Consider the following 19,379-nt stretch of genomic DNA (forward strand, 5'->3'; position numbering starts at 1 on the left):
TTAATAAGCTTATGCTCTTTAGTATTTCCATGATTTATCTGGAAGAAAACAAGATTGCAGAGATTATGCAAATACAATCTCCAGTTATGACACTTGAAAAAGTAGGGTGCTAAATTGAAGAGTCCTCTGAAAAGATTTGTGAGAGTTAATAAATCACTGGAAAGCCTTCCTTTCACTGAATCAAGTAGAACAATCTATTTAACTTGTCAAAGTCATACTGATTTTCTTATTGTCATAAATACTGTCAAAGGCAGTAGAAATTTGGTGTAAGAGAGCTATCCAAACTAGCAGCAAAAAGTGTGAAAAAATTCAGTTCCTAGAAGTTAAGATTTGACAAATTTAGACAGAAAATAGTGTGAATCTCTAATATTTAAAAGAAAAGTATGCTTAAGCTTTGAAGCAACTTTCCAGCTAGATTTAAACTTCATCACTGGTAGATACATTCATTTGGAGTTAGATATATTTTCTAAACTGTTTAACTTGAACTGAATTTAATTTAGTTCTTGCTGCATTGAGAAAAATGATTGAATACTTTATTTCCTGAAAATGCACACTTTTATTAACCATAGCTATTTTAAGATTTTTTATAAATCAAGCTCATAAATTTAGCTGCATTTTATTGTGAGATTACCTTGTTTATCACACCCCTAAAATGAACAGGGCATAAAATTCACTTACCTAAGTTGGCCTATCGAAAATAAGTCCATATAATAAGAAAATTTCCTGCAAAGAAAGCAGCAGGTACTCTCTGAGGTTAACTAATTTCATTTTAAGATAAATGTCCAAATGAAGAGAGAAGATAACCATCACTCTCTTTCTGCAGCAGATGCTTAAGCCATCATGTTAGAACAAATGTGTGTAACACAGGCAAGTAAAACTGAGATGCATTTCAGCTTTAGAAATGTCACTTACGTGATTTATTTTTAAGATCTGTGTAGACAGAATGAAGTATTCCCCTCTTGCAGTTAATTTAAGCATTAATTAATTTTGCCCAGTTTTTAATTTTTTGCTACAAAGTTTTACATGTTTAGTTGCCCTGCAAGAATATGTCAGGAAACCAAAATTAATTATTCACACAGCTCTAAACATTGGTCAGTGCTGTATAGGCAAACAGGGTGACTGCCACAGGATGTTCTGACTTTATCCCTTATAAATCTCTCACTGTCTGTAACCACTGACTGGGAAATGCCATCCTGTAGGTTTTGATGAGAACTGCACATGACTCAGTATTTGCCACTGTCTCCTAGGATTTTATAAAGCTTTAGTAATGTTCTTTCTTTCTGCCTTTCTCCTCACAGTTTCTGACAACCTTCACCAGTCTTTCCTTCACTATGGTGGTATTCCATATTTTCCTAGTTCCCATCTGATTAATCACTCTGCAAAATGGATTTAAACATGGTGCAATCAAAAGTAGCAGTCAAGTGGCCAAGGTGAGCTGCTCCAGTGCTGGCACACTCAGCACCTGAACTCTGCAGTGTGGTACATAGGGGATCTTCTCAAAGAACCTACCCTAGGGGCAGCAGAGAGAGACCCCAGGAGCCTGAAGCTCGTGCCACAGCAGGAGACAGGATGCAGGGCCAGAAGCAATGGTGTCTGAGCTCCCCCCACGTACAGAAGAAGGCCTGAGAGATTGCAAGCAACCAGGAGTGCCACAAACAGAGCTGGCAAAGACTGAGGGGAAGGTTGAGGTACTTACTGCCATCTTTGCCTCAGTCTCTAAAAGTGAGATGAGTTGATCTTTCAGCTCCCTGACATGCAAAACAGGCAGCAGAATGAATCCCCTACAATCCAAGGGGAAAGGACCTGCAACCTGCTACAGCACACAGAGACACATATGGAGCTGGATGGGATTCACCTAAGGGTACCTAGGGAGCTGGCAGAAGTGCTCACCAAGCCTCTTTCCATTATTTACAAGCAGTCCCAGCTAACCTGGAAACTGACTGGAAACTAGCAAATGTAACTAGCAAATCCATCTACAAGAAGGGTCAGAAAGGGGATCCAGGGAGCTACAGGCCTGACCAAGGTGCCAGGGAAGGTCATGGTGCAGTGCTTATCACCCTGTTCTCAGCACTAATGAGGCCAGACCTTGAATCCTGTGTTCAGTTTTGGGCCCATCTCTAAAAGGAGGACACTGAAGTGGCGGAGCAAATCTAGAGAATGGCAACAATGCTGGTGGAGGGTCTGGAGCAGAAATCCTGTGACAAGCAGCTGACAGAACTGGGGGAGTTTAACCTGAAGAAAAAGAGGCTCAGGGGAGACTTGATTGCTTTCTACAACTGCCTGAGAGGAGGGAGGTTGGTGGGGAGGCTGGTTGCAACTAGGTTGGGGTTGCTCTCTTCTCCCGGGTAACAAGGCACAGCATAAGAGGAAATGACTTTGAGTTGCACCTGAAGAGGTTTAGATTGGATGGTTGGAAAAATTTCTCCACTGAAATTGTTGTCAAGCATTGGAACAGGCTTCCCAGGGAAACAGGTAGTCAGGGACATGATTCAGTAGTGGATTCAACAGTGCTGAGTCAATGGTTGGACTTGATCTTGAAGGTCTCTTCCAACCTAAACAATTCTATGATTCTATGATGATCAGACAATAAATCTAGTGTTCATTTCTGTATAACAGTAACTTGGCCAACAGCCTACTGCTGTGATTAATACATCTGGACCAATGACATTTGGCAACTATTTAATCATGTCAGGCTTCCTTTCCATAAGAGAGGTTTATCTGCAGTCACAAAGCAGCAGCACTGTCAATGTGGTTGAATGTGGACTTTACTGGCTTTACTTGCAACCTCAGGACACTGCCCCAGATTCTGAATCTTCTTAGTGTATCCTGGCACACATGGACTTTTTCCTGAAGTTTTTTTGGTTTCTTTTAATTGTCAGTGTTTAATCTGCAAGTGAGTACTAAAACTGAACACCAACAGTCACCTCTCACTGAAAATTTTTGTATGTGCTGCAGTTACCATGGCACCAACCTGAGCAGCTGATGTCTAAATATAGGGCAGGATAAAGAATATATCTTTTCAAATACTAATAGAATGAAGAAAAAATTTTCAGAGAATTTAGTGGTTCCGTAACATGGAGTACTTAAAATATTGGCCAATTTCATAAAACCTATATTAAAATACTTAAATATCAGTCATTGCATATTCAGTGTACTTTAGTGGTTTTAATGGAACTGATCTGTAAAAAACCACACATTCTCAAAGAGGAAATTTTTTGGATAACTCACAGCCAGGTGACAGAGCATACAGCAAGTATATATAAAGGCCATATAAAGAAGCATCAAGAATTACATTTGCTGAAAAGCATTGCATGTCAGAAGCAACATGGAGATACTGTAAGGATTTTACATCTGGGCCCTGGTTTTCACAGAATGTCTGTACAGAGTATACTTGGTTCAAGAAACTGCTCAGAAGCAAGTAGCATCTATCAGGCTTAAACTGACTCACAAAGCATGAATAAATACTATTAGGATTTCATGAAAGCTGAACTGCATGAAGAAGTGTGCTGAGATTGCATTGTCTTTCCTCACAGCTTTTAGGAGAACATCAAACAAGGCATCAATGTCATAGCAACTTGAAAGACTGTGGTTCTTGCAGGACAAGTCTTCACACTCATTTGTATGAGCACATCACCAGAAGCTCAGCTCTCAACCGTAACAGCGCTGCCCTCTCAGAGGTGAGCTACAGGGCCTTACTGGTGAATTAATAATATCATGCACATTACTTTACCTCCAAGTTCTCTGATGGTCTCACAGGTGTAAGGACTTTGGAAAGGCACAAAGCAACTTTTCAGATAAAAGATGCTAATTCACTCTTTTACTATCATGTAACTTGGCTCATGAAAATAAAAGAACTGTTAAATGAGAGGAGAATATCTCCAATCCACTGCAAACTTTGCTGAATATTTAAACATTTCTCTGTATTTCTGCATAGTTAAACTGTTGCTTGTAACAGCCCTGACATTCTGTGAGACTAACACCATATTTTGATGTGATTTCCAACAGAAACACTGTTCCAGTTCACTAGCTGTTACTGTATAGTCAGGGGGAAAATTATTGCAAGGAAGAGCACATTTTAAAATGTCAGAACAACTGTTAAGATTCCGAATGCAAATTCTGCCTCTTATACTCCAAATCCCCTAAAACACCAAGTGCAGACTCTCTGACTGCAGGGGTGCTTGGCACAATATGTGATTGGGTTGGTAGAGAAAGACATTCGACACTTGAGAGTCTTTTTGGAGATTACTTTTAAAAGGAAGAAAACATTGGGAAATTTCCAAAACATATAATGAAAAAATACTGCTGCATAAGCAGGAGCCTTTCTTGCAGAATAATTTTATACTTTTCAATTAACCAAATACCTTTATTTTCACTGAACAAAGAGTGAATCAAGACTTTTATGTGTTTCTCTATTACTTATCTGCAAGCAATTTATTTTCAGAGCACTAAAATACTCCTGTGCTGATATCTACATTTAGAAATATAAGAATACTGTATTATACGCACACACTGCTCCTATAAAATGTTAAATAAATAATGAAGAGATGGCTACATGCCAGATCTGGATCTTACTCTGTAAGAGAGAAAAATTCTGAGCTAAACTGAAGTAGATGCAAATACCATAAAGGTACCCTTCAAATGATAAATCTTTGTGGTTCACTTCTGCTTTCTTAGTCAACATTTCTAGACATGCAACCCTGGCCCCTCTTCATTAAAAACTACCAGTCTAGAAATCAGATTGCTCACTTTTAGGACTATGGTTTAAGGAGTAAAACTTAAAGTAAACTAACTTTACTTCATGAGGACAAAAGGACTGCAGCTGTAAAATTCAGTTAAATCAGCTCATCAGCAAACCATAATCTGAACTTCAGCATTAGGGCAGACAAATGTGACTTTATCAAAACTGAGTAGCCTTATCCACAATTTTTTAATCTCTTAAAAATAAAGGTTTAAACTCTCTGACATTTCTTATGAGTCAGTATTTCAAATAGGTGAAATCCAGCGATATAATTCACACTTTCAATTCCCACTGAATTGGTGAGGCTAGGGGTAGTTAGGAGCTGAGCAGCCCCTAATCACACATACCATATCTCTGCTTTGGCTATCAATCTACGCTGATTTGGAAGCTTGCATCCTTAGAGACACTCTCTTTTTTTTTGGCACCCAACACCAAAAATAAAAAATAACTGGTTACAAGACACTGGTGGACTTTTTTCTAAACTTTAACTATTCCAACCCAAATTTTCTTTAACAGCTGTTTGTTTCAGAATTTTTATAAAATTGTTTCAATCCTCAAATTTGTTTTCAGAAAAGGGCCAGAATAATTACAAGCAATTTGGTTATTCCATGTTTAAAATATCTTGTGATCGTTTCAGTGATCAAATTTCACTCCATCTGTCCAGAGGTTCTGATAGACACAAGGTTTTATGTCAAAGATATGCATTTTGCTGTAAATCTACCCGTGTTTCTGCAGCACATTCAGTACCTAAATTCCCTCCAATTTCTGCTTATAGTGACAATGCATCAAGGAAATGCATCTCTGGCAGCAATATTGGACTGGACTTGGATTTGACTGGTCTATGTCTATGAGCTACAAGACTCACTCCTGCACACTGAATGAAAGACTCAGCTGGTACACCTGAGAAAACTATGGAGAGTAGTGTCTGACAGTCTGGAGAGAGACCAAGAGCCAGACTGAGGGGTAGACAGTAGAAATCAGGGAAAGGTGCCATAGTCTGAAGAATGGCATGGACAGAAAAGAGGTATTGAAATTTGAATATAAAATTTAATATAAAACCACTTGACGTAGTCACTTTATTAGCTGTCAGTATTGCAAGCATCAGCTGCATAAAGATTGGTACTTTCCACAAAAGGTAGAGATACTGATAGATACACGCTTCATCACAGAGTGTTGTAAACTGGACTTTGTAGACTTCCCTACTCCCACTAAATCCACATTAACCTGACTCGGTTCTAAAAGTGAAAAAATATCTTGCAGAATTTATAAGTATACCTTTCCTTTAGTGAAATTTTCATCTCCATTTCTCATTAACTTTCTTCTGCCAGTATCTCCTAAGGAGCCTTGCAGCATCACATACACATCTGCATCTGTTCCTGACCCAGGGATAGCTCCCGTACTGATGTAGAGAACATAGATTTTCACTGTGGGGAAAAAGAGATCAAAGGTTTACCAAACCTAAACCAGTTCAAATGTATGTTATTTAATAAATTACTTCTCTTGTATTTTCATTTTTCATCCTATCTGGAGTGTTCAGAAGACCAAAATATATTGTAATGCTTGGAAAAGCACAGAGATGCATTGTAATTAGAATTTAAGAGCAACTATTATGAAGAATAATGAGCTAAATAATTTGAGTGGGCCTGAAACACAGGCAGAAGAAAAAAAATAAAAAATAAACGCTTAACAAATTGTTATAAAAGCATGTAAATAATACTCTACCACCTCTTGTATGCATTTAAATACATGACACTCCAATGAAAAAGTTCCTAGGCTATGGGTGATACTAAATCACTCAACAAGTACATCTGTGCTCAGAGCCTCATGAACTCTGTCAGGAAGAAAGCAACTTTAGTATTTCCTCTGGATCATGGTCCAGTCAGGGGCTGTTCAGTCTGCACCGTACCAGTTGGAGTTACTGGCCTTAGGAGAGGAGATAACACATGAGAGAACACACAGTGTGAACACACAACCCTTCAGCTGACCACTCCTTGAAAGGCTGCTTATGTAGAATACCTGTTTGTACTCCCAGAGAAATGCATAACACACTGGTGATATGGCCCCTAAAATAAGAAAGAGATCACATCCCCAAAACATTCAATTGCAAAGGAGAAAAAAATGTGGGGAGAGGTTAAGAAAAAGCACCCGTCCTCATGTTAAATGCTTCTCAGAAAAAGGAGCAACATTTTTAAAGATTTAAATATCTGTGTTCTTCCAGAAAGAAATAAATCTAAGAAGTATTTAAAAGAAAGAATTTTACCAGTGAATTTCCCATCGATACTTTCTCAAATTCATATTCAAGAAGCTTCTGTCTAAGTGCTTTGTTTGATACTAACTTTGCAAGTACAGCAAAAGAGGCAAGAATATACAGATTACTTATGTGCTTGATCTAAACCCTTAACTTCTGAAGTAGCCTAGGATATTATCATGGTAGAATATTCATTTAGGATAAGAGCTTTTCCATTCTTCTTTAACTTTGATTATAGAAACTCTTCAGAAACACAGAACAAACTAAAAATATCCAGTCTTGAGGGGACCAAGGCACAACTCTGATGGAGTTCCATGACATGCAACTGCTAGGTCACAGAAAAAGAATGCCTGCAATTCTAGGAACACAAACAATGAGATCTGTTTGGGGTGGGGGGTATGGATCTCCTTCTTGTCTGAAATTACCATACAAGAGTTATTTCCTCTGTATTTCCCTTGCTCAGTCTGTGAGAGAACCAGATCATGTTATCGAGTGAAAACTAAACTCCGAGTACTGTTCAAAACGCTTTTAACAGTTTCAGTGCCATATGCTTGCTCTTTTGTGTATCACAAACTGATACCAATCAAATGAGTGCATAATGCTCAGTTTTATGATCTAAGATGCTGGTTTTAAACACTGGAGTAGACTGGACCTAGCCATGCATCACCAGACAGAAATGAACAGAAAATATCTGCTAAATCCTTTGCTCTGAAAATTGGACATTGTCACTGACAAAATCTCTCCCAGGGTTTCCAATTTGTGACAAACCTGCTGGAAAAGGAGACCCAGCTGTGAGAACTGGAAGCTCAGTCACTCTTCCTCCTTCTTCATCAGCAAAGTTACGACAAAATGGGAATTCTAGAACATTTTTAGTTTCTCTGTGTTGAAGCTTTACCTTAGCAAAGACATAAAAAGAAATAACTTCAGCATCTGTTGCACTCTAATGCAAACTATAGCTAAAGACAAACTATTAAACAGCTATGACACATCATCTCAAAATTTAAAAATAAGAGGAAATAATTTTTTAAGATTTTTTGAAAACATCTTTTTAAATAAGAAGGAATAAATATCTTTCCCAATTAAGGGTAATTAAAACGTTTTCAACATTATTTCTGCAGAGACTTCAGTGAAGGAAAGAAAAATTTGAAATCTTTTAAATATTTTTCTTTATGTAACCTATTCATCCAGCATATGGAAGAAAAAGAAGTGTTGATATGGGCACATTTCAGCTTGTGAGAAATGTCAATGTGCCACAATATTTTTTAGTGGAGAACGTTTTCTTATTCTACGTAACAGGAGAAAGAAAATGAAGGGAAAAACTGATATACAGAAATCAAGAATGCTTTCTGACATGTATACATATCAGTACATATGTATCACTGAAATATATAGACTTTGATACGAAGTAATTTCGATGTCTATTAAACTCTATGTATAAATAAGATGGTGAAAATGGTGATCCTGAGGTAAGTAGCTTATTCTTTCTGTAAGAAAACATATTTTAATAGCGAGATATCGTACACTATGGTACTACCAGCTACACTCAGATAAATTCCTATTTTCTAAACTATTTAAACCTAGACCAGACAACATATTTGAAAATACTTTGTAGGAAGTAACTCTGCTTTGAAAAGGGCACATGTAATTCACTCATTCAATTCTTTGTGACCTAACTCACTAAAATGTCCAAACTTTTAAGCCAGGAAGCAAAACCAATTTTGAGTAGCAATTGTCACTGGGGGATGGTAGCATTATTTGGTCTTCAAAAGACTCTTAGTATTTTTCATTATGACAGACACACTGAAAAGAGTTTTTAAAAGCACTGTGAAGTATTATGCTAGCACAATTTTCCTTTCATAATAATATCTACATTCCTGAACAGTTTATTGAAACTAAGATTTCATTTACTGTGTTTCATTTCTTCAAGGAGTGAAAGAAGCAAAATGAAGATGTTAGCTATTACACGCTGCAGAAATAAGGCATACCTTAATTAATTTTGTTTTAGGCATTATTTTATAATGATTTCAATTTTCTAAAAAAATCACGATAATTGTTTTGTAGTTATGGCTATAAGAATGAAGTCTAAATCTAAATAGGGAATTCAACCAACTACACCTGCATTTACTTTTGATAAGAGGGGGAAATCTCAGACTCTCTGGAGATACAATCTTGTAAAATCAAAACAAAATAGCGTAGAAATGACCATGTTGATTCTAACCAGCAGTGTAAATACACTGCTAAGCTGTCTTTAATAATAGATATTACCCACAACTTTCCACACCAACCTAGTTATTTCATACAAGGACTCAGCCAGTCCTGCTATAAAAACTACGGAATAGGAGGAAATGTCTTTCTAAAATGCACATAATTTACAGGTATTCCAAAGCAGGGAAATTTGTAATTTCTCTCTCTACCTCTTCCTACCTAAAGTAAATGTGCATCTTTTCCTTATTTATATAAAGGATGTTGATTTCTCTTATACTAAGATTTGAGTGATTGTTCTGAGCTAATGAAGTAAAGCAAACTAATAGATGTCACTGTTTTCAACTGCCAGGTTTCTGTTCTGAAATTTTTGCTGAGATTTACTGTCTCCTACAATATTCCAGAAGCAGTCTTAATTTTGATAGATTTGTTGGATGACTATTTCATCTGGCTATGAAGATGAAATTAATAACCTGCCTACCATTTAAATGTCAGGGAGTTCAGCTCAGTAATACCATTTATTAGGAAGGAAAATTATTTTTTCTCTAGTATTTAATAAGAGAAAAATAGAAACATTAATGGACAGAAGCATGTCTGTAATTTTAAAGAAGATTACTCTCCTTTAGAATTGTTTTTATTTTGCTGGCATAAGAAGATGATGATATTTTCTCGTGTAGTGAAATGCCACAGCAATTTCAGTGTGATGTCAGATTTTAGCTGGATATCAGGAGAAAGATTGTCACTTTTGCGATTCACTTCTTTTTTTCACATGCCAACTTAAAAGGCAGATAGTTTCATCAAAATGCATTTCTAGTGTCTGCCTTAATTATTTGCCATGGATCACTGAATCTACAACATGTAACAACCAATTTGGAGTTATGTAAATACTGCAATGTATGCCAGTGAGTACAGCTCTGAAAAGACAACACTGGATATGCTACAGATGATGGCACATCTGTATATATGGGTCTCCATAAAACCATCCAAGTTTACAAGATTTTTGTTATCCATAGCTATCGTGGTGTTTTGTGCAGTCGCTGAAGTTAGCACTCTGCAAGTGTTGCAGCTTCTGTAAATTAAAAATTTAGCAATCTTAGACAGGACTTAAAACTGGAAGAAATAACAATAGAATATGGAAAGGGAAAAAAAAGTAGAGAAACAATAAATAATTGCTTTAGGTCTTCAGGTTTTATTTTTTACCTCACGGCAATGCCAAGTCTCTCCTTCTCCAGCTTCTTCAATTTCTAGGCGAACTTTGGATATAGTATTAAATTTCTTACTCAGTTCAATAGAAGTCTCATAAATCTGCTCTTTTTTAAGGGATCCTTTGGGGAATATGACTGAAGTACAAGTTCCTTTTTCACCACATACAGTTAGAGACATTTTAGGGTTCATGGAACTAGAAGAAATATCACTACTTGTGACATGGACATCCCAAATCCCTGTTGAAATAAAACAGCAGAAAAAATTTAGTGGGTTCACTGAATATCCAAAATAATACCTCAATTTGTAACAGGCTGAGTTAGTGGGTGACTAACAACCCACTCCCACCTTTGTACTGAGCTCAAATATTGGCACATAACAGGTTCACACACTATCACTGATTTAACAAAAAGCAAATTTGGCATCAGTCCTTTCCTTGTGGTAGCTGATACTTTAGAGATGGGCCAGTCCAAGAGCAATGTGCAGATGAGACTGCCAGTTCCACATTAGAGACTTGTGAAGAGCCATGACAATCTGTTTATTTCTCCCCCTGCTCCTTAGAAATATCTCCTGATGATTTTAAGTATTTTTCTCACTAGTCACCATTCAAAAGCAGTATATGTTTTTACAAGATACTACTGATTATCAGGTTTGCCTTTGGTCAGGGAAGGATATATTTTCATTTTAACTTTTGGGGATTCACATAAATGAACATGTTAAAATTTGTTCCATACATGCTATAGGAAGATGGTGATGAGATAAACCAGTTCAGAGCTTGAAATGTGATATTTTTATCACACCTCACCACAATTATCATAACAGCAAAATACAAAACTTTATCCATTTCTTCTATGAAGAAGTAATGTTTGCTGAGATATTAAAAATATTTTTATATAGCATTACATAGATTTGTCTACTTTAGGGACTCAGGAAACACTACAGGAGAATTTTTACTAGGTCTTTTTGAAGCATTTAGTCACTTAAACATTGTAGATGAATTGACAGATCCCTGAAGGCTGAGAAGGACTGCAGACTGATGCCAGGTAGGCTCCTAAGTACCTTCTGCAACTTTATATGGAACAGATATTTGGTTAAAGCTTCAATCAACAACAAAGTTTTGAAGATCAGAAACTTTTACCCATCAAAAAAATCTCCCTGATTTCTTAAAGTTAGCTTTATTATTTTAATTCATCTTAATAGAATATATGGAAAATTCAGAGTTATCAAAGTCATGATTTCAATTTTTAAAAATTGTGAAAATCAGAATTTTTGGTCATCTGGGCTACTGCCAAATTAAGCAGAATTTTTTAGTAACATGACTTAGCTCTGTTTAGGCAAAGTGAGACAAAGTATGGATCTGATAATTTCAAATAGCTATCTTGTAAAATAGGTTGTTTTACTTTGAGTGATGGTATCAGAGACTCTATCGGTTTATGTGCATAAACGTCAGTTTCAGAATGTTTAGTCACCTCAGCTTCCTAAATGCAACAGAAAAATCTTTGTCTCCTACTATAACTAATGCAAATAAAGCTTTATTGCTTTAGATCAGGTGAAGATCTGTGCCATAAATCCAGCACTTGTTGACATAAAAATTTAGTACTCACCATCTGTAAAATCATCTAAAATAACTTCAGTGTTACAACTTCATGAATAATCCTAAATCTATTTTCATGCCTATGAACATTAAATGTAAATGAAATTAATGATATCTGTGAAAAAAATGGAAGTCAAAATGAAAATTTTTCACATCCCATGTGAAATAATCTAAGATATTTTAGCCTTTTAGTACTGAAATACTGTGCCTTTAAATTCGCAGTGTATAACTTAATGGAAGGACTATGTCTGTTGGATGGTACAGTATCATACACTGCTGTAACATAAATTAAATTGCATCATTTCTGGAAAATTTGTTAAGATTAAATTTAAAAGCAACTTTCTTCCTTCTCCTTGGTTAAGTATAAAACAGTGCGCTGAGTTTGCATGGCCAGGTTTTGGTGGCAGGGGTGTTCGGGGATGGCTTCTGTGAGAAGCCACTAGAAGTCCCCCCATCCAGCAGAGCTGGTGCCTGCTTGCTCCAAGACAGACCCACTCCTGGCCAAGGCTGAGCCATCAGTGGTGGTGAGACCACCTCTGGGATAATATTTATAAGAAGGCTGGGGGGAAAGACCTGAACAACTGCAACTGGAGAAGAGTGGGAAAATGCAGGAGAAACAATTCTGCAGTTCCTCAAGTCACTGCAGAAAAGGAGGATGAGGAGACACTCCCCTGCAGCCCATAGTGAAGACCATGGTGAGGCAGCTGTGCCCCTGTGGCCCATGGAGGGCTACAGTGAGGCAGAGATCCATCTGCACTCCATGGGGAATCCCATGATGGAGCAGGTGGATGTTCAAAGGAGGATGTGACCTCATGGAAGCCTGCACTGGAGCAGACTCCCAGCAGGACCTTACCGCCCCATGGGGAGAGCCTGTGCTGGGGCAGGTTACTCCTGAAGGACTACATCCTATGGAAGGAACTCAGGCTGGAGCAGTTCATGAAGAACGACAGCCCCTTATAAGGCCTCACTTTGGAGAAGTTTTGGGAGGATTATCTCTTGCCACCCCAAGCTGGAGTGGAAGAGGAAGAAGCAATAGACACAGTGTGATAAATTGACTGCAACCTTCATTTCCTGTCCCACTACACAACTGGATGTGAGGAGGTAGAGAAAATTGGGAGTAAAGTTAACCCAGGAAGGAGGAAAGGTGTTTTTAGACTTGGGGTTAGTTCTCATTATCCTGCTCTAATTTCATTGGTAATAAATTAAGCTAATTCCCCCTAGTCAAGTCCGTTTGGTCCATGGCAGTAACTGCTGAGTGATCTCTCCATGTCCTTATCTTGACTTATGAGCCTTTTGTTGTCTTATTTCTCTCCTGTCCAGCTGAGGAGGGGAATGATAAGCAGCCTTGATGGGCACCTGGCATCCAGCCAAGGTCAACCCAACACAGTGAAGTGTTAAAAATCTAATCTGTCTTTGTTTCTTTCTCAGAAATCTTTTCATTCTCCCAGAAAGGCATTAATGGAGTGCTGAAACCCATTTATTTTTAGGACAACTTTGTTAGCTTAAATAACTCTCTTCCCTCCTTGATGTGTAAACCACCATTAATTTGATAGATCACTGCTATGTCCATTTTGAGCATTTCATTAACTATTCTGAATCTGTCACTTTTTTTTCAATACCCTTTCACAACAAAGAGCTGCCATTTTCTCAGTTATCTTATCTTCTTTACAACTATTCCAGCTTGATCCAATCCTTCTGGACAGAGGTGGCCACAATTACACACAGCATTTCTGGCAAAATATCATAATTTCTCTGTAAAGCCAGTAATCCATTTTCATTTTGACTGATAATGCCTACATACGCTGTGGGGTCACAGTAACCCACAGCCATGTCACATTACAGCCTCAAAATTATCCTGTGACCTTATAACAAACCCAGGTATTTCTCACAGTCCTTCTACTGATGAATTTGTGTAGCAGAAATTGTTACAAAACACAGCAATGCAGATCAAACACAGTTTTTAGACCCTTAGCTACAACTTGTTCCTAATTCTAAAAAAGACCCAAAACAATTGAAATTAGGACTATGTATCAGAATTGAGAGCTCAAATAGCTAGTTGAGTTTACACATAATTGTATACAAGCTGTTTGGCACTGAATTCTGTTCAGTGCCTTTTATTCAGTTCTCAAAGTTTATCACACAACCTCTTATTCTCCTGATAGCACTCCCAGCTTTGTAGCACCAAAGGATTTCATTAACATATTCATTCTATCTTCTCCAGCTCTTTACAATTCTTCCTTTTACTAGTACTCTTCACTTTCTTGTGATTACCTAATAATTTCCCATAGAGAAAATAAAATTCAATACAGAAATTAAGATAGATTAAATGTCATTACATTTATCTTACTGCAAAACGTTCCTGTAGTATCATCTTGTTTTACAGTCTATCTTTAGTAAAATCCTGGTGCATTCCTTCTCATTTCCTATTTGCCTCTATTATCTCAACTATGATTTTTTTTTCAAAAGTCTGTTATAAAGATTTTCATGTGAACAATTTCTAGGTCTATATTCACCTACATTATGCTTCCTATTTTTTAGATGGAGGCATTATGTTTGCTGGTGTTAGGTCTTCATAAAATTATTTTAAATCCTTGCTATTAGATCTGCCACTGGACTAAAAACTACTCTGTCACTGTTTGAGTAAATGGAACTCAAAATTCTATTTGTCTTTCAGATTTTCTGATTTCCAATAAGCTCATCCCGTTGGTAACTGTGCTTTTGCTCCCTTGACCATAATTATGGTTCTTTAATGAAAAGAGAGACAAGGTATTCTATTTGTTTAGGGATTGTACCTACATGATTTTCAGTCTGAACTCTAATGTTCCTGAACAGTTACTTGTCTTTGAAGGTTCTTTTCATAAGTAAATGGTTGAAGAACCTTTACTCTTTTACTTCTTTTATAAAATCTGATTTAGCTTGAAATGCAGTAAGTTCCACTGTATCTGTATAGTTTCTGACCCCTAAGGTGTATTGCTCTCTGTTGATTTGTCTTTTATTTATCCATTGTTTGTAGGCTCTCTGCATACTTATCCTACTATTTCTGGATTTATTAAACACCCAGACCAAAAGTGATTTTCAATAGATACAGCACTGATTATTAATAAACCATAGACATGAAATTATTAGCAAGTTTGTACTCAGATTTTTGGGGACTATGTGTGTGTGTTGGAAACGAAGGAAGGAAATCGTTTTTATACAGCTATATTCAGACATTAATCGAGGTACATAAACAAGGATGCAAGATTTCTCTGGCTTTTCATACTATCAGTGAAGAAAGATGTGACAGACTGACCAGCCTTGGGCTTCTGCTCTGTATTACTCTCAAGAGACACTTGCCTTGCTCTGTGGACTATGTAGGATACCTGTGGAATCTCTTTAATAGAGGCCTAGAATACTTGCAGTGGTGAAACACAGCTATTTTTCGTTTTGAAGTTGTCACTACTCTAGCTGCTCATACTGTGCTTGTATTTCCATGGTTTTCTGTTCTTCTGTTGTATCATAACATTATTTCTGTTTTGTTAGATGACATGAGGCATTCTCTAGTGGTCTAACTACAGATGGTTAAATGCGAGGATATAATCTATTAGCTTTGTCTGCAACTATGTGTAGTATAAAATTCTCTGAACATAAAAGGAAATATGCAGGATTATAGAAGTTAATAGAGATTAACTTACGAAGTGGCTGATACAGACTGCAAATTCACACCTTCAGATTAGTTAAACTTTAAATAGCTTGGTCTATCAGTTCTGATTCAGTTTTCATAAATGGACCCAAACCAGCATTTTACACCTCTTCAAAAAAGACACAGGAGAGAGCTAAAAAATCCAGTATCCTGGCAAAGAATGTTTTCAGTGTCTAAGTTGTTTCTGAATTTTGGTTGTTTATTAATTAAACAGTTTGAATAGAATATTGAGTTCAGGTCAACTAACTGTTTGCAAGAACTTGTGCCATTGATATAAGTAAAAAAGAAAACTGCAAATAAAAGCAAATGCTTTCTGCAAATATATGAACATAAGGGAAAATTGCATTCTGCTAAAAGAGTTTTTGTATCTCTTCTTGTGATTTTATCACTGTTGCAGGAGCCTTCTGCTCTGCATTGAATACCATATGGAGCAACCTACTTCTTTCTGCTTCAGCTTTTTTTCTAACCTCAACTAAAATCATAGTACCTTCATTGCCTCTGTCACTTAATATCTCCCTTATGCTTAGTTTTTCTTCCCTGAGCATTGTAATTGTATTTACCATCTCAGGAAAGTGTTTGGAGGGAAAATTGGTGTGAGAGAGGCAGTTCACATTCAAGCTGTATTGTTTCTGTAGTTTGGTTTTAGCCTTAAAAATAACCAAAAAAAAAAAAAAAAAAAAAAAAGGATTACAATGAAAACAAAATCTGAAAGGAGTTTTGAGGATTTTGGACCTTACCATAAATCTTTCCTGTCAGCATTCCATTCCTGACTTTTCCAAGAAGTTTCAGTGTTCGTGCCATCTGTGCATCACCAACTCCACTGTCTAACCATTGCTGGCAAAGGAATACATATTGTTCTTCAGTCTTGCCTGATTCATGGATGACAATTTGGTCGAGGTACCATCCGGCTCCATAACCCACATTATGGTGCTCAACAAGTACTTTGCTTAACTGTCCAAGGTCTACTGCTCTCATTTCAGAGATAGAAACCTGAGAAGACAGAGCAAAAAGAATAGCACACTGATTAGACCATATATCTTATATTTTGTTTTTGAGAAGTTTGTATTTGGAAAGACAGATTCCTTTCAATGTTGGAGGGTCTTTTTCTGAAAATAAGGAAAGACGTTGTAGGCTGACATTCATATTTGGAGAAGCTGTTCAGAAACTGTGTATCCTTGAATATAGACATTTGTTTCTTCTTCATGATCACTGCAGCTCGGGTTTTATTACAAAAAAGATCCTTCTGTTCCAGGTAGAAAGAAACCTCTGATTGAAAAACCTAGAGAAAACTCATGAAAATTGAAGTTCAGCTAATCCCTCACAGCTGAAACAAAGGGATTTCTTCAAGAATCAGGATAGACCTGGTAACTTAAATTTTTGTTTAGATAAGGAATTTTATTTTTAAACATTTCCAAGTATTTTACATTCTGAGACACCCTATTATTCAAATAGGAAATGTCGTATTATTCAACTCTGAACAGACATACTGTTGACGACTGTGCAAACAAAGGAAGATACTGACATTAGAAACTATAACTAAGGCTGTGCACGCATACAGGCAAGAATTGATGTGCTCCTCAGATGTAAATAGACATCTGTTTAAATATTGCTACGGCTACCAGTAAACAAAAGCTAAATGGCAACTGCACTAGTGCATGTCGGGATGAATAAATTATGTGAGTGAGAGAATGAATGTGTTCTGTGCAAGATAATATAAGTGGGTGGGTAGATACATGGGCATGTGTGTGGGTGACATTAAAAAACCCCAGATGGATAGTAGAAACAGACGCTATAATTTTTATTTGTTGCCAACCAATTTGCCACCAGGCAGGAAAAAGCATGAGGACCAGAAAGCAATGAAGGAAGAGATGATTTTTAGAACGAATTATGTCATCTGGTCCATTCTCCGGTCTGTGTCAGACTATGCTCCACAATGTGATCAGAAAAAGAAAACATCTAAGTTATTATTCCTATCACAGCCTTAGGACTTCCAGCATTCATACCTTGTTATTTCCACAATATCCTCAAACAGTTACCATGGCAAGTTATACCCCTGCATTTAAGTATATGAAGCCCAAAATAAGATCTAGCTGGGAGGAACATCTTGCAAATAACTTTTTGGGAGCACTCATTGCTTTTTAATTTTATTCTTTGTAGTTCCAAGCCAAATATAATTTTCCTGTCAGTCTACATGACCTTTGACTTAGAGAAAATAGCCTGTATTGCTAATATTCATGTTCCTTCACAGCTAACTCTAATTGAGAAAGGGGCCTATCATTAGTTTCATTCTCTGTGATAATAATTAACATTCATTAGACAACAGTGGTCATAATCACCCATTGTTATCAATGAATTCTCATAATAATACATTAAATTGCCTACTCCCTCAGAATTAGTAAGAATGTACTTTTGGTTGATGTCATTATATTTCTTTTTTCTCCTTCACTATAAAGACATATGGAACTGCATTAAACACACTACTGGAAGCACAATTAATGAAAGCCAAAAGGATTTTATTTAAACTGTTGTGCAAACCCATTTTACTCTGTTTTTTACGCTTGGTTGAATTTTTTTGTCTTCCTAGATTTTCCTTATATTCATTTTCTTCATCAATAAAGAGAGATCCTTTTTTTTTTTTTTTTTGTATCTCTAGTTTGCTTAACTTTGTTTTCTTTGCCTGTCCATTCCACATTTTTCAGGGATATTACTGACATGATCTTGTCTCTCAAGAAAGCTTGCTCTTTACATTCCTTCCTTTCACCTTCTATTCTTAAAACCTCTCACTAAAACCCCACTCCAACATTTTTATTGTTGAACTTCTATGGGAAAGGAATGTAAGACTGGTAGTAGTATTTTAAATTGCAGATCTATCTAGTCCAGTATAGTGTTGCCAACAGCTACCAGTAACAGATTTCTAGGGAAGAGTTGAAAAACAGGGCAAATATATAGAGATGCTTCTTGAATATAAAGTCTCTCAGCCTTTTGCAATTTGTGGTTCAGAGATTGCCTGAGCGAGAGATTGTCTTTGCACTTAACAGCCTCAGTGGAAAGTTGTCTTCCATGACAATGTGCAATGGCTTTTTGCACCAATATGTCTTTTACCATCTGCAACATCTTGTGCTAGAAAGTAAAATGTATTAATGACACATGGAGCAAAAAAAGCCACCTCCTTTTGTTTTGAAGCTGCCACCTGCAGATTACATTGAATGCTCTTGAGCTCTTGTATTTCATGAAGAAATAGAAATGTTCATTTTCTCTATGCCATTTTATATTTCTTATCTTCCTCACCATTCCTCTCATCATCTCTTTTCCAGACTAAACATACCTGCTTGCTTCATTGTTCTTTGTATGGAAGATATTTCATATCACTTGACATTCTTGCACTTTTTAAGACACGTGAATCAACAAAACACAGCATCCATTATGCATCTGCACCAGCGAACATCTTTGGAGGCATGATTTTGTTTTCTTCCTTGAGGTGGCTGTGTTTGGGTTTTGTTTGTTTGGTTGGTTGGTTGGGTTTTGGTTTTTTTTTTTTGGGTTTTTTTTTGGGGTTTTTTTGTCATTTTTGGTTCATTTTTTTTTTTTTAATAATTTCTAAAAATTTTATTTGTTCTGTTTTCCTTTTGTCTTTCTTCTACTAAGATGACATCCTACTATTTTCATATTTCAGAGCCCGTCATCTTGCATGCAAATTTAAGGGGTTATTCCC

General features: G+C 36.7%; 1 protein-coding gene across 1 annotated transcript in view; it reads right to left on the reverse strand.

Moving 5' to 3' along the window:
- Positions 1-19,379, reverse strand: part of RP1 (RP1 axonemal microtubule associated) — a 162,622-nt gene that overhangs the window by 22,692 nt on the left and 120,551 nt on the right. Inside the window, 4 exon segments of the mRNA XM_066181257.1 lie at positions 6,014-6,162; positions 7,755-7,881; positions 10,389-10,630; positions 16,405-16,657. Coding sequence (XP_066037354.1) covers positions 6,014-6,162; positions 7,755-7,881; positions 10,389-10,630; positions 16,405-16,657 — 771 coding nt within the window.

This window comes from Chamaea fasciata, unplaced genomic scaffold, assembly GCF_029207755.1.
Source record: "Chamaea fasciata isolate MVZ Bird 193981 ecotype frontalis unplaced genomic scaffold, bChaFas1.0.hap1 SCAF_1, whole genome shotgun sequence".
Classification (NCBI taxonomy): Eukaryota; Metazoa; Chordata; class Aves; order Passeriformes; family Sylviidae; genus Chamaea; species Chamaea fasciata.